This window comes from Mesoplodon bidens, assembly GCF_964165515.1.
Source record: "Mesoplodon bidens genome assembly, chromosome: 4".
NCBI classification, from domain to species: domain Eukaryota; kingdom Metazoa; phylum Chordata; class Mammalia; order Artiodactyla; family Ziphiidae; genus Mesoplodon; species Mesoplodon bidens.
Window position 1 is genome coordinate 152,402,344 of NC_138160.1, and position 16,102 is coordinate 152,418,445.

General features: G+C 41.7%; 1 protein-coding gene across 2 annotated transcripts in view; it reads left to right on the forward strand.

Annotated features, from left to right (window-relative positions):
• The first annotated feature begins 9,055 nt into the window (after window positions 1–9,055).
• Window positions 9,056–16,102, forward strand: part of SIMC1 (SUMO interacting motifs containing 1) — a 100,127-nt gene continuing 93,080 nt past the window's right edge. Inside the window, exons 1-2 of one of the 2 annotated variants that reach the window (XM_081231934.1) lie at window positions 9,056–9,291; window positions 14,992–15,063. In XM_081231934.1, the coding sequence (XP_081088060.1) occupies window positions 9,163–9,291; window positions 14,992–15,063 (201 nt within the window). In that variant the 5' untranslated portion in view covers window positions 9,056–9,162. The remainder of the gene's footprint in view (window positions 9,292–14,991; window positions 15,064–16,102) is intronic. The other variant, XM_081231933.1, reaches the window with a different exon arrangement.

Below are 16,102 nucleotides of genomic sequence, written 5' to 3' on the forward strand. Positions count from 1 at the left end.
ACAGAAATGTAAAGTCAACATTAAAATGGCATGGCCATAAAATGATTCAGAATGTGCTTACAATTTTTAAATACTATTGTTCACTTGAAAATTACAAAGTTAGTTTAATTTTTTTCTTTTTTTCTCCATAGAATTTACAGACTCCCAGGAGGTCTGGGCACACAAATAGAGAAGGAGATTTAGGATTTTTAAGAAGCTTACTGATGAAAGCAACTAGGATGATAACATCATCAATCAGCCTAATAGTTCAACTCTAATTTACAGCTGATTAACCCTGCAATTAGGAGGAACTATTTAGTTCCTGTTTCTTTTTTTCTCCCACTTGGACCATTCCCCCATCAAACGATGAAAATTGTTTTGAAAATTTTGACAAAGAATTTGGCTTTAAATAAGGAATTCCATTTCTAGAAATCTAACTTAAAGAGATATTTGGTCCAGATAAGTATGTAAGTATAAGAATACTTGAAACTGCAGTATGATGTTGTAAACATCCTAAGTGTTCATTATTAGGTAGTTGAATAAATTATAAAATAATGTAATACTTTGCTCATTAAACATTAGGTATTCATACAAATTCTACTGATAGCTATTGAAAAAGATGAACAGCCCAGGAGAAAAAAAATAGTGAATGTGTATGAACAATTTCAAGAAAAAAACTACAAATGGACAATGAAAAATTTTTAAGTATCTCAACTTCATTCATAACAAAGTAAATGCAAATCAGAACAAGATACCAATTTTAATGTATTTGATTGGCAACAACTAAAATTTTTTTTTTTTTTTTTTTGCGGTACGCGGGCCTCTCACTGTTGTGGCCTCTCCCGTTGTGGAGCACAGGCTCCGGACGCGCAGGCTCAGCGGCCATGGCTCACGGGCCCAGCCGCTCCACGGCATGTGGGATCCTCCCAGACCGGGGCACGAACCCATGTCCCCTGCATCGGCAGGCGGACTCTCAACCACTGCGCCACCAGGGAAGCCCAACAACTAAAATTTTTGATAACCAATGCTTGTGGAAGTTTCGGAAACAAGCACTCAAACACTTTTGTTGGCAGGTTATTTGGTGTGACCTTTCTGGATAATAACTTGGTAATTTCCATCAACATGTAAAACACATATATCCTTTAACCCAGTCCTCAATGCTTAGGATTTTCTCAGTAGATATGCTGATAAGACTTAAGATAAGTACACAGATATTCTTGCAACACTGTTCTAAGTACACAGATATTCTTGCAACACTGTTCTACCAGTAGGAGTAAAATCTAAACCACACAACAAACAAACAAGCAAAACCCTAGAAACAACCAAAATTACCATGATAGGGAACTAATTAAATAAATTGTGGCACATTCTAACAAATGACTTTTTATGCAGCTCAGAAATATATGCATTATGTTATATTATATTATATATTATAATATATATATTTTATACCTTGCAGTTAGGGAACTATCCCCATAACATATTAAATGAAAAAGCAAAGTAAATAACTGTGTATACTATGATCTTTTGTGTTAAAAACAGACAAAAAGGAGATAGAAAGATAGAAATAAGTATATGTAAATAATTTTGTATGTTTTGAAGGTTTCACAAGAAACTAAGAAAGGCATTTTAGCCTTGGGAAGATGAACTAGGAAAGGGAGGGTGGCTCTCAACATTCACTTTTTATTTGGTAACTTTTTGTAGCATGAATTTTCTAATCTCATAGATTTGTTTCTTTTAATTTAACAAACTGTTCCCTATAGGCTATCAGGGATGGGAGAATGTTTGCTTTTTTGTGCTTTTCTATAAAATAAGAGCAAATCTCATACTACTTTAAAAATATTATCATGAGTCAAAAAATGGATATTGTAGATCTATATTCACTGACAGAGAAAACTGTAAGGACTTTTTTTTTTAATTTAAGAAAGCCCAACTGTAGTACAATGTGCATACTATGATCCCATTTATATAAAATTGTGTGTTGGCACCTGTGGGTATTGACATTAAGAAATGTCTGGGAAGATATTATCAAAGTGCAATGTTACTACACATTCTGTTTTGTAACCATTCTAAATTGCCTTAATTTTCTCAAAATGAGGATGCATCATCCTTGAACATAGTAAAAATTTTAATATAAACTCTGACATCTATTTGATATCTCGGCAAACTAGAAGCTGGAATGGAAACGAGGAAAGGATAAGAAAATGAGTTAAATAAAGTTATGCACACTGAGAGGCTGCCTACTAAAGCAGTCCAGTGCAAAATCAAGGAGTGACCCAAAACTGGGAGTTTATACCTAGAATCCAGCAAGGGGAACAGAGTGTTCCCTAGGGCAGGAGAGAAACCTGAGCTGGACAGCTTTAGCATAAACAAAAGTGGGTCTGCAGGCACTGACTTGCCACAATGAAAAAAAAAAAATTAAAATTAAAAAACCTTTTAAAGATGTATACCCACTAAAAAAGCCCCCATTAATAAGTAAGGAAGCCCTGTTGCTTAGAACATTTTTACTGAAAATCATGGTTTCAAATCTCCATACTAAAGCAGACATGCTTTTTGGATAAAGCTGAAAATACATGTCAGTTCGAATAAGTACATATGAATATAGGTAAATGTTAAAAAAAAAAAAAAGCTATAGAGGGGTAAACACAGCAGAACTGAAGAGGGGGAACTGGAATCAGGATGGAGGAGGTGGTCAAAGAGGCCACCTTGTCTATAATGTTTGAATTTTTTAATAAAAGGAAAGTATTCACATATTTTTATTGCAGTTAAAATATACATAAAATTTACATTACAGCCATTTTTAATGTTCAATTCAGTGGCACAGTACGGTCACAATATTATGCAACCATCAGCACTCTCAACTTCTAGAACTTTTTCACCATCCCAAATAGAAACTCTGTACCCATCAAATAACTCCCCATTTCCCTTCCCCCAACCCCTGATAACCCCTATTCTATTTTTCTGTCTCTATGAATTTACCTATTCTAGGTAAGTCACAAAAGTAGAATCATAAAATATTTGTCTCTTTGTGACTGGCTTATTATATTTAGAATAGTTTCCTCAACTTTCATCCATGGTGTAGCATATGTCATAATTTCCATCCTTTTTAAGGCTGAATAGAATTCCATTGTGTGGATATACCATTCATCTGCTGATGAACCCTTGGGTGATTTCTACCTTTGGCTATTATGAATAATGCTCTGAAGATTGGTGGATAAGTATCTGTTTGAGTCCCTGCTCTCAAGGCTTTTGGGAAAATACCTAGGAGTCAAATTGCTGGATCATATGGTAATTCTAACTTTTTGAGGAACTGCCAAACTGTTCTCCCCAGCAGCTGCACCATTTTACATTCCTACCAGCAATGCATGAGGGTTCCAATTTCTCCACATCCTTGCCAAAACTTGTTTTTCCCTTTTTTTTTCTAATAATAAGCCACCCTATGGGTGTGAAATGTTATCTCATTGTGGTTTTGATTTGCATTTGCACATTTTTTCATGTACTATAAATGTTTAATTAAAAATTATTTTAGAAGAAGAAAGTAAGGGATCAGGATTTGTTTTCTTCATTCACAAGCAAGGGATACCTTCTTCACTGCTAGGCTCTGTGAAGATAGAGGCAAGGGCTGTCCTGTTCACTGTTGCATCCCCAGCCCCTAACAAGGTGCCTGGCACCTAGTAGGCACTCATTAAATAGAGTATCCATTTGAGGAATAAATGACTGCATTATCCTCCCAATTTATGATTGAGTTGAGGGGAATAAGTCTATGAAGAAGTGTCACCTTGAAAAATATACACACAAATATTATTCAACCATAAAAAAAGAAGGAAATCCTACCATTTGTGACCATATGGTCAGACCTTGAGGGCATTTTCCTAAGTGCAATAATTCAGACAGAGAAAGACAAATACTATATGATCTCACTTATATGTGGAATCTAGAAACACCAAACTCAGAGAAAATGAGAGTAGAATGGTGGTTACCAGGGTCTGGGGGTTGGTGGGGGGAATGGGGAGATGTTGGTCAAAGGGTACAAACTCAGTTATAAGATGAATAAGTTCCAGGGATCTAATGTACAGCATGACGACTATAGATAATAATACTGTATTATATACTTAAATGTTGCTTTACTGTTCTCACCATAACAACAACAACAAAATGGTAATTATGTGAGATAAAGGATGTATTAACTAACCTTATTGTGGTAAACATTTCCCAATATATACATATAAAAATACACCACACTGTACATCTAAAACTTATACGTTATATGTCAATTATATTTCAATAAATCTGGAAAAACTAATATAAGTCACCCAGAGGAAAAAGAAAAATACACACACATACTAATTTCTAAAAAAGACATCATCATAAATTTGGAAGTCTTGGGTAAACAGCCTACTTCAAGACAGATACAGGATGGCCAAGAAAACATAAGTGACACAACTTATGGTTTTAAGAAAGGCAACTTTGGGGCAGTATTCATCCATCTGGGTTGCCAGATAAGAACAAGGAACTTTTCAAGTGTACTCATATTATACAACCAGGGACCCTATATTTCCTGAGTTTCAGGCAGGATGGCTGATGAGAAAGATATATATATAATCGGAACACTGTTGTACCCCTGAAGTCTTATCACTATTTGTGTGCTTGAAAGTCAGTTACTAATATTAATCACTTTATCACAAATTCTGCAACAGAAGTAGATATTTGAATTTTTTTCCAGTTTGTTCATATATCCATGAATGAACATTACTTATTGTAGATGGCAACCATCCATTGCTTTTCTCTAGCTAAAGAGGATGGAGGCCATTCATCCTGTTCTCCCATTCCCTTCCCACACGTTTGAAGTGCAGTAAACTACTCCTCTCTCCACTCCCCAAGCTGAGAACTTGTCTGAAAGTCACGGAACTATTGCCCTGCATAAGCCCCTGATGCCCCTAGGGGTGAAGGAAGGGAGGAGAGAGCTAGTTGGTGCTAAGAGAAGAGCAGCAAGATGGGAGCTGCCTGCATTCCCTTCCTCCTAGAGTTATGCATGTAAATTCTCCATGGGTGAGTCAACTGGAGAGCACAGAAGGTGGCTGAGGCTTAAGGCCCTTGCTGCCACTCCCCAAGAAGCCCCTCCAGACAAGGATCCCCCAACAACAAAAGGCTATATGTTAGACTGCCCCTGGCAGGGACTGTTGGGGATGTCTGGGAGAAAGGGTTTAGACTGACCTCTCCTACATTAGAGAGTGCACAGGGGAGGCCCCAGAGAGGAACGATGTGCCCATTCCAAGTAAGAGAGCTGGCATCCGGACTCCTGACACATTGGGAGAACTGTTACTGAAGTAGCAACAACCAGAAGAAAAAGAACAGATAACTCTTCATGGACAGTCTTGCAGAGAACATGCTTTCTCCCTCCTCCTCATCCCTACTTAGGAGCACAGCCAAGCAGAAAGAAAGGGAGTGACATTACCACTCCCTCCACTAAGAACTGTTGTAGCCACAAGTCCACCTGCACCAGGAGAATGGGAAGAGCTATGAATTAAATAAGAGATTAAAGATTTTAAATGGGCAGGCCTAGGTCATAATACTTGGAATGGGACTGTATTAGTTACTGAAAGTGACTGCACAGTTATGGGACCAGAGTAAAATATTCTTAAGGGAATCCATTCAACAGAGTTAAGTGAATTTCTAAAGACAGTGGTAATGGTTATAGGGGAAACAAATTAAATCGCTTCATATTTATATCTCACAAGTGAAGACTTCACAAACTGGCTATATACTTAACATAATCTATAATTATTTACTAGTTTATTATCTTCCCCATAAACTATAAGCACCATGGATCAGAGACCATGTCTATGTTGTTCACTATTGTATCCCTTGAGTACAGCATATGTGCTCAACAATAATTTGATGAATGTAGATTCCTTATCTTTTTTTTTTTTTTTTTTTCAGTACGCGGGCCTCTCACTGCTGTGGCCTCTCTCGTTGCGGAGCACAGGCTCCAGATGCGCAGGCTCAGTAGTTGTGGCTCACGGGCCCAGCCCCTCCGCGGCATGTGGGATCCTCCCAGACCGGGGCACGAACCCGTGTCCCCTGCATCGGCAGGCAGACTCTCAACCGCTGCACCACCAGGGAAGCCCAGATTCCTTATCTTTTAAAGATACAAACTGAAATGTTTGCAGAATAAACAATGTGATGTCTGATATTTACCTTAAAATAATTCAGGAAGGTAGAGGTGAGAGAATGCATGTGAATATAAATAGAACAAGAGTGATAATTCTTGAAGCTGGATGATGGGCACACGGGGTTCATTATAATCTCTTTTGTTTAATTTTTTAAAATAGTGGTAAAATTATAATTGTTTAATTTTTTTCTCAACATAATATGAAAACATCTAACTATACATAAAAGGTAAAAGTGAACACCCATATAACTACCGTGTATTTGACAATGTTAATGTTTTCTTATATTTACTTTACCCACATCTATCCTCCTATACATTTATCCATCTTATTTTTGATGCATTTCAAAGTAATTTGCAGACTTCATTACACTTCACTCCTTAACACTATAGCATGCATATCATAAACCTCAAAAATTTTTACCATTTCTTTTTTTTAAGGTAAAATTTACTTAGAGTGAAATCATATATTTACTATATGTAAACAAATCATATATTTACTATATAAAATAACATTAATATAATCTACAAAAAATACATATTATTTATATTTGTCCTTATATTTAGAAGTTCATAGCATGTTATGTTTGTGTTCTTCCAAAATTCATATGGTGAAACTCTAACTCCGCAATGTAATGGTATCTGGAGATGTGGTCTTTGGGAGGTAATTAAGGTTAGATTAGATTAGAGCATGAGGGCATGAGGGTATCCTCATGATAGGATTAGTGCCCTTATAAGAAGGCCACTAATCCTCACCCTCTCCCTGCATGCACCCACTGGGGAAAGGCCATTTAAAGATATACTGAGAAATCTGCAATCCGAGGAAAGAGTCTTCACTGGGAACTGAATTGGTCAGCACCTTAATCTTGGAATTCCCAGCCTCCAGGACCGTGACAAAATAAATTCCTGTTGTTTAAGCCACCAGTCTATGGTATTTTATTATGGCAACCTGAGCACATGAAGGCATAGTGTTATTAGGAAGCCACTGAAGGGGTTCATTACGTACTTTCTTAAAGAGCACTCTGGCTGAGTGTGGAGGAAGGAATGAAATAGGACAAGAATAGATTCAGGAAGACTGGATAGGAGACTATGACTACTGACTAGACTAGAGGTGATCTTTGCTTGCCTAGAATCATAAGAGCAGAGACCAAAAGAAGCAAGTGAGTACAAGAAATATTTAGCGGGTAAAAGAGACAGGATTTGTTGAGAGCATAAAGCTGTGCCATTGCTGGCTGGTAGTACCACCAGTCACTGAAGTAGGGAACACAGAGAAGAAGCAGGCTTTATTTATGGAGGGCCAGGTAGGGGGATGGAGGTTGAGTTCAGTTTTGGACATATTCAACTTGAGATGCCTATGAGGTTCAACAGGCATTTGGATATATACATCTGGAGCTTTGAGGACAGGGCTGGGCTGGGGATAAACATGGGAGTCATCAGTATAAAAATTATCATTAAAGCATGGAAATGATTGAGATTGTGTAGGGAGAAGTATGCAAAGGTCATGAAGAACACCATGATTTAAGGAGTGAGTTAGAGGAGTAGGAGTCAGCTAAGGAGAAGGAAAAGAAGTGGTAACAGAGGTGCTGAGTCACAGAAGCCCAAAAAAGAAGCTAAATAAACTAAATGTTTAATGGCATTTGATGAAGACAAACAACTTAATGAATCCCTTCACAACAAGGATGATTTCAAACATACCACCAGAACATCTGAAATCTGTTGACCATTGACCTGAGGTTTTCAATGCGTGGTCTCCACAAGAGCAGCATCAATATCACCTGGGAAACTGTTAGAAATGAAAACTGGGTGGCCCCACCTCATAAACCTACTAAAACAGAAACCCTGGGGTGTGGCCCAGCAATCTGTGTTTTAACAAGCCTTCTGGGTGATGCCGATGCTCACTAAAGTTTGAGAATCGCTGCTCTAAGCAGTGCTTAGATAGCACCTGATAACCATTCCTTTAGGAACCAATCCCCTTTCCGATAAACACATTTTCCTTTGGCTCTGTTAATACATTTTGCCAAATTGCTAGAGCCTGGGCAGCAAGATTTGGTCAATACCCCATTTATTGTAACACAGATCCTATCCTGATTTTAACGTTCCTGCTCAACAGCCAGCTACCTACCGCTTCTCCCTCCACGGGGTGTATCTTTTTTGTTTATTCATAACATCTAAATATTTATAATGTCTGCTCCTTCATCGCTTCTCTTTGCGCATTTTTTTCAGTCTCTGATCCTGCTACCAACTGAACAAATCTCTAAATCTCAGTTTAAATTCCTGAGTGACATATATTGTTGGTGAAACCGCAAATTGGTACAATTTAGTAATTTGGCATCATTTATCGGAACAGAAACAGCGCCTTCGACCTAGTAATTCCACTTCTAGGAATTGATCCTACAAAGGTACTTGCACGTGTGCATAAAGAAGTGGGGCCTCTCTGCCCCCACTCAGTCAGAGGCCAGCTCACCCACCCTCAGTCAGTCGGGGCCCCCTCTACCCCGCCAGTTCGAGGCCAGGTTCCACCCTCAACGGACGCTCTTCGGGTTAGTATGTCGAGGCCGCCTGGGTCAGAGAGGCCTGTTCACACCTCACTTCACACTTGAGTCAGAAGCAGCAGGGGAAGCTCTCACAGCCTCAGCGTCCCGCACGGCCGCCCCCAACACCGGCCCAAGCCGGCTGCGACTTGATTTTCTCTCGCTTTCCGGGAAGGGAGAACGAGCGCCACCGCCAAAAACGGTGACCGCAGCCCTAACCCGGCCGCTAGCAGCCCGCCGCCCGCCGCCCGCCGCCAGGGGGCGGGGCTCCGGAGGGGCGGGAAGGGGCCGACAGGGCGGGGATCGGGGCGGGGATCGGGGCGGGAAGGGGCGGGGCCGTCGGGGTGATAGCACGGGTTGTCGTCGCCGCCGCCGCCGCCGCCGCCTCCGCCGCCTCAGCAGCAGGAACTGAAGTCAACGCCGCCGTTGCCGCCTCCCGGGTAGCCGGCCGCCCGCGCGCTGGCTCGGCCGGGACCCGCAGCCATGGAGGACTTCATCGTGATCTCGGACGACAGCGGCTCCGAGAGCTCCGGGGGGACCCGCTCGGGCCGGGCGCGGAGGCTCCGCCGGGCCCTGTCCCGGACCACCGGCGCGCTGCCCCGCCGGACCGTGGTAAGTGAGCGAGCCGCCGCTCCCCGAGCCCCGCCGCGACCGGAGCGCCGCCTCCGCTCGGGCCACCCTCGGCCCGGCCCGCTGGCTCCGGCGGCCCCGCCGCCCGCCCCTGGGCGCCTCACAGCTGCAACCGCTTCCCGCCTTGCCGCCTTCCCGGCGTGTTCTACCCTGAGGAGTGCGGCGGGCCCGGGTCGGGAGGCCGGGCCTCCCGGGCTCCGCACTCAAGCCCGAGCGGGCTGAGGCTGGAGAGTGGCCGCCGAGCACATGGACGAGGTCCGGGTGCGGGGGTTGCAGGAGCCCACAGCGGGCGGCGGTCTCAGGCCGGGCCGCGCGTTTCCCCGAGCCTTGGCGGGGGTGGCGGCCGGGGGGCCCGTGTGGCCGCGCGTTTCCCCGAGCCTTGGCGGGGGTGGCGGCCGGGGGGCCCGGGGACACACGGGGTCCTGGGGGTAGTCCCGGACCTCGAGGCGGGGACGCGGGAGCGTGTAATTGTTTGGCTTGTGGTGGGTACAGATGTATGCAGGGAGGTAACAGGAGCCCGGGCGGGGAGGGAGGGAAGCTGGGGCCTGGGCCAGATGGTGGCCGCGCTCCAGGGCCTGGCAGCCAAGTGAGGGGCCCGATTTTGGAGTTGTGCAGGAGGGCCGTTTATTTCGCTTAGGAAACATTTACCAAGCTCTAAAGGAATAAGGAGGGAGACATCTTGCACGATTTCTTTTTCCCTCAGGCTCTTTGTCGTTCTTCCTAAGGTAGTGAATAAAACATCTTTCTAGAATCCTCCACAGATATTTATTGAACCCCTACTATGGGCCTGATGTTCTAAGAGCTGGGCATGCGATGGAGAACACAACATTCGCGGCTTCTGTCATAGAAGGTGATATAATCAACAAGTGGCTATTGAGTACTCAAGGGAGGGGAGGTGGGCAAGGCTTTCTATCAGGAGACTCCCAGCATCAGACTTAAAACAATCTTCCCAGCCTCCCAAAGCCACACCCCAGAAATAACAGAATTGTCACACTGATGTTATTTGTAAACCCCTTTCTTCCTTTGCAAATACTTCATCAAGACAAATCTAGCTTCTGCTTCTCCAATCCCCTTCCCACTGTTTGTAGTCCCTAAGCCTCCACTGTGAGCCACTTCAGGTATAGTGCTAAATCTAGGTGGTCACTGTAGAATAAATGGCATGCAAAACCAATTAACTTATAGTGCTATGTTGCCATGGTTCAAGCAAGAGGGATCCTCAATAAATTTCAGTAAAGAATTTGGATGAGATGGACAGACAAAAGATTTTCAAGGTAAAAGTGACCCAACTTGGGAAGTGAATGGATGTCCCTAGTGCTGTGACAGTGTGGGGGACATACTAGATCCACAATAAATATTTGTTGGATGAAAGAATGGTTGACGGAATGGGAGAGCGAGCAGTTCAGACAGATGTTTGACAATGAGAGCGAATACAGTAGGAGCAGGCTTGGGGTGGAGGGAATGCTGCATTCAGTTTGAACCGCAGAGGACTTGAACTCTGGAGAAAAGTCAGGACTGGAAAAATTTGGTAATCATCTAAACAGAAAGGAGCATCGAAGGTCTAATTGTGACTGAGATAATCAAGGGAAAGAATATAGAAAGAAAAGAGGTGGAAGAAAAAAATACTGCAGAATAACTCCCAACTGCATCTCCTCCCAGTTCTTCCTCTTTCCTATTCCTCCTTCTCTCAATCCCCCTTTAATTTGTCCTTCCTACTAACTTTGTCCTTTGCTCCCAAGTGGTGTCCATCTTCCCTCATCCTGGGTCAGCTTCCTTCTTCAGGTGCCCAGATGTCATCCTTATCCCAGTCTGTCGCATGTGTTGTGACCCTTCACACACATACATAGGGGCACTCTCAAACTGCCCCCTCCCCTCCCTTGTGACCACCCAACCAAGCATTTTGATTTGGAGCTTTTTGAGTTGAAGAGAAATGAAGGGCAAGTTCCAGAGTAGTACCCAGTGTAAATCTCACTTCTCCAGAGACTTACTCCACCTTTCTAAAAACTCCGGGCTGGTTCGTTCTCCTTTTATCTTTCTTGCAAGTTAGATAAGGGTGGTAGGATAACCACCCAAAAGATCAGAGGCATTGAGAGACTCGAGCAAGGTTATAAAGCCTCAAGCGCCTTTGTCCAGCTTTTCCTCAAGGCCCTGAGGTCAGAGAAACCTCTGTTTAAATATGGAACTCCCCCGCCTCCCCCCGCCCCCAACAGCTGTGTGAGCTTTGGCAAGTTCTGTCATCTCTCTCAGCTTTTGCATTTGAGAACATTAATACCTACCTGGCAGGACCATTAGAAGGTTTTTAAAGAAGCAATGCAAGGAAAATGCCAGCATAAGTGATAGCTTTTGCTACACTTTGTGCTGTTTCTCAAGCTTGGCAAGCAATGAAATAAAAGAAACAAGTTTTGTAATTTTTTTTTCTTTTTTACAAATATTGACTGAGGGGAAACAACTTGCTTGAATTCAGGAAATCAGAAACGCATCTCCAATGCTGAAGTTGATGTTTCTGAACTTCTGGCTCTTAACCTGGGCTTTAGTCTTCAGTAAGTTGATGAAATGTGTCTGTGTTTTTTTATAATATTTATTGCTTTTTTTCCCCCCTACTTATAAAAGCAGAACATATTCAGATAATTTTGGTTGGCCTAATTACAAAAAATTGAGAAATATATATAGAAGAAAATTTAATTGCCCTTAATCTCGCTATCCAAAAATAACCAATGTTAACATTTTGAAGTATGCCTGCCTAAACTTTTATTTGTAAATACCAGTGTGCACTCATACACAGCCATGTGTCATCCCCATATGTTTTTGCAAAAATGAAGTCTTGCTATACTTCATTGTTTTCAGTTTGCCTTTTCTCTTAATATACTTTTTTATCTCTTTCTGCATCAATAAATACACATCACCAATATTTTTTTTTTTTTTTTCTTTTTGCTGTACGCGGGCCTCTCACTGCTGTGGCCTCTCCCGTTGCGGAGCACAGGCTCCGGACACACAGGCTCCGCGGCCATGGCTCGCGGGCCCAGCCGCTGCGCGGCATGTGGGATCTTCCAGGATAGGGGCACGAACCCGTGTCCCCTGCATCGGCAGGCGGACTCTCAACCACTGCGCCACCAGGGAAGCCCACCAATATTTTTAATGTATTTCATTGTACAGATTTATAATTACATTTCTTTTCCTATAAATGGATATTATGCTGCCATTTCTAAATTTTCTCTATTATAAACAACTCAGTGAGAAATTTCCTCATAAATAATCTTTGTACCTTTGTTTGTTTGTTTGTTTGTTTAGGATAAGTTCCTCTTAGAAGTGAGATTGCTGAGTCTAAAGGTATGCCCTCTTTGGAGGGCTTTTGATATATATTATCATATTTCCTACAGAAATCGTGCACCAATTATATTTTCACCATACCCCTTTCCCCACTACCTAGTCAATATCTACCCCTAGATACTGTCAATTTATTCAGTATGTAAATATTTATTGAACATTTACTATATGCCAGGCACTCTTGTAGTTGCTAAGAATACGGCTGTGTAACAAAACCAAGTCCCTGTTTTTGTGGAGATTTCATTTTAGTTAGATGGAGACAGAATAAACAATCACATAAATGTCATGTCAGAGTGTTAGAAAGAAAAGTAAGGAATTTTTGTTCTTTTAATATTTGCTGATTTGATAGCCAGATTCTGTGAGCTGTCATGGTTTTAATTTTTTCTATGGTTGTGGGTTGTGATTCATTCTCTCATTAAATACATATTGAGCACATCCTCTGACCTTGGGTACCAAAGGTGAACAATATGACAATGGACATACATTCTAGTGAGGAGATAAGAGCAATAAACTAACAAATAAGTGAACAATATAATAGAGAATAACTTGGGTGGGGTTGGGAATGTTAGATTGCGTCTTCAAAGAAGGCCTTTCTGAAGAGTTAATATTTGATAAGAGAACAAAATGACAGATTTGTTATGAGAAGATCTTGGGGAATAAAGTAGCAGTGTAAAGCGTGCAGCAAAAACAAAGGCTTGGAAGTTGGAAGGGGCATGACTAATTGGAAGAATCAAAAGGCCAATGGGGCTAGAATGTGAGTGAAGGACAGAGTTGGAAGAGATAAGTAGGTGGGCTAGGTTATATAGGACCTTCTAGACCACAACAAGGAACTTGGATTTTATTCTTATGTAATAAGAAATCTTTGAAGGGTTTTTAGCAGGGGAAGAACATGATGTGATTTACACTTTTAAAAGGTGACTTTAGGGGCTTCCCTGGTGGCGCAGTGGTTGAGAGTCTGCCTACCGATGCAGGGGACACGGGTTCGTGCCCTGGTCTGGGAAGATCCCACATGCCGCGGAGCGGCTGGGCCCGTGAGCCACAACTACTGAGCCTGCGCGTCTGGAGCCTGTGCTCCGCAACGGGAGGGGCCGCGACAGTGAGAGGCCCGCGCACCTCAATGAAGAGTGGCCCCCACTCGCCGCAACTGGAGAAAGCCCTAGCACAGCAACGAAGACCCAACACAGCCAAAAATAAATACATAAATAAATAAATTTTAAGAGTTCTCTTTTAAAGGTGTTATATTTAAGATGCCTGTGGGAGAGCCAACTGGAGATGCGAGGTATAAGGTTTGTACTGAGTTTGGAAGCCAGGGGAGAAGTCCTGACTAATTTGGTGTCATTAGCACATAAGTTGTAAAGTCATTGACCTAGAAGAGTTCATCTAGGCTGACAGTCTACAAGAGGAAGAGCATCCAGGATCTAGCCCTAGAGCATGCCACAGTGCCTGGCCCAGGGGAAGGCAAGGGGAGGAGGAGCAGCTAGTGAGGTTGGAGATCAGAGTGTGTCCTCGGCATGTAGCAGAGCTGGACATCTTGCACATGTTTATTGGAGATCTCTCTCCCTCTCTCCATATGTATGTATATATATATATGCATATATACACACATAAGGTATGTGCGTGAATTGCCTGTTCTCATCCTATTGGGTTTCTGTTTGTGTGTTTACTAATTTGTCAGTTTTACTCACATAGTAAAGACTTTTTATAGGTTGGATTGGGTCCTCCAAAAAGATGTGTTGAAGTCCTCACCACCACTACAGAATGTGACCTTATTTGAAAATCGAGTCATTGCAGATGTAATCAGTGAAGATGAGATCATAGAGTAGGGTGGACCCTTAGTCCAATATGACTAGTATCCTTATAAGAAGATGTGAAGACAGAGGAAGAACACCATGTGACGATGGGAGTTATGCAGCTGCAAATCAAGGAACACCAAGGATTGCTCATGACACCAGAAGCTAAGAGAAGGGCACAGAACAGATTCTCCCCTAGAGCCTTGGAGAGAGCATGGTCCTGCAGACACCTTGATTTTGGACTTCTGAGCCTCCAGAACTGTGAGAGGATGTTGTTTTAAGCCAGCCAGTATGTAGTAATTTGTACTAGGAAACTACCCCTGTGTTATACATGTTACATTTTTTCCCCACTTTTGATTTTTTTTGGTTTTCTTTACAGAGGTTTTAAATTTTTACATAGTCAATTCTGTCACCCTTTTCCTTTATGATTTCTGTCTTTGTTGTCATACTTAGAAAGACTTTCCTCACTCCTAAGATTATAAATATATTTTTTTCATTAATCCACCTGGAATTAGTTTCAAAAAAAGAATAGAATGGTAATCTAATATTTTCTCTCCAGATGGTTAGCTAGTTGTCCCAACATCATTTATTGAATTATCTGTCCTTTTTCCCCAGTGGTTTGAAATATTACCTTTATCAACTAATAACCTTTGTGTCTACTTGTGGACTTTGTATTCTGACCTTGTTACATGCTGTTTTAATAATAAGCAGAGGAAACTTTTCATTGCTCTTTTTTTTTAGAATTTTTCTGGCTAATTTTGCATATTTATTCTTTCAGATAACTTTAAAATCACTTGGTCAACTTCCAAATAATTTTTACTTTTAAAATTGGGATTGCACTAAATTTAGAAATCTGTAGTTTGTGATGTTTTATTTAATGAAGTTTTACATTTTACATGTGTATTTGTGCATCTTTTTTCTTTATTTTTTTCTTTGTTTTATGTTTAGAAAGATATTTCCTGTCCTGAGATTATTTTCCTATTATTTACTTATTATTGTTCATTGACTGTCTCATTTTTAACATTTATTTCTTTAATTCATCTGAAATGCTTTATATAGCATGAAGTATGCTTACCATTTTCCGTATACGGTATTGCCTTATTTCTAAGACAACACTGACTCTAAGACTTGCTGTCATTTTAAGAACAGCTTTTCAAGAAAAAAGAACCGGGCTTCCCTGGTGGCACAGTCGTTGAGAGTCCGCCTGCCGGTGCAGGGGACGCGGGTTTGTGCCCCGGTCTGGGAAGATCCCACATGCCGCGGAGCAGCTGGGCCCATGAGCCATGGCCGCTGGGCCTGCGCGTCCGGAGCCTGTGCTCCGCAACGGGAGAGGCCACAACAGTGAGAGGCCTGCGTATCACACAAAAAGAAAAAAAAAAAAAGAAAAGAAAAAAGAACCTACCTCATGAAATGTATATACTATTAGATGCATCCTGATTGCAGATGTATGAGGGAAACATTCTGGATATAGAACTTATAATATATGATTTTAATCATTTGTCTTTGAATCATTTCTTAAATAATTATTTTTCTCCATTTATCTGAAACACATTTTTTATACCAGATTATTTTAAGCACTTGTATCTATTTCTGGGTTTTCTTTTATGTTTCATTGATTTGTGTATTCTCAATGTCAGAATTTGACTGTCTTATTTTTGTGGTTTGATAGTATTTTTTTTTGG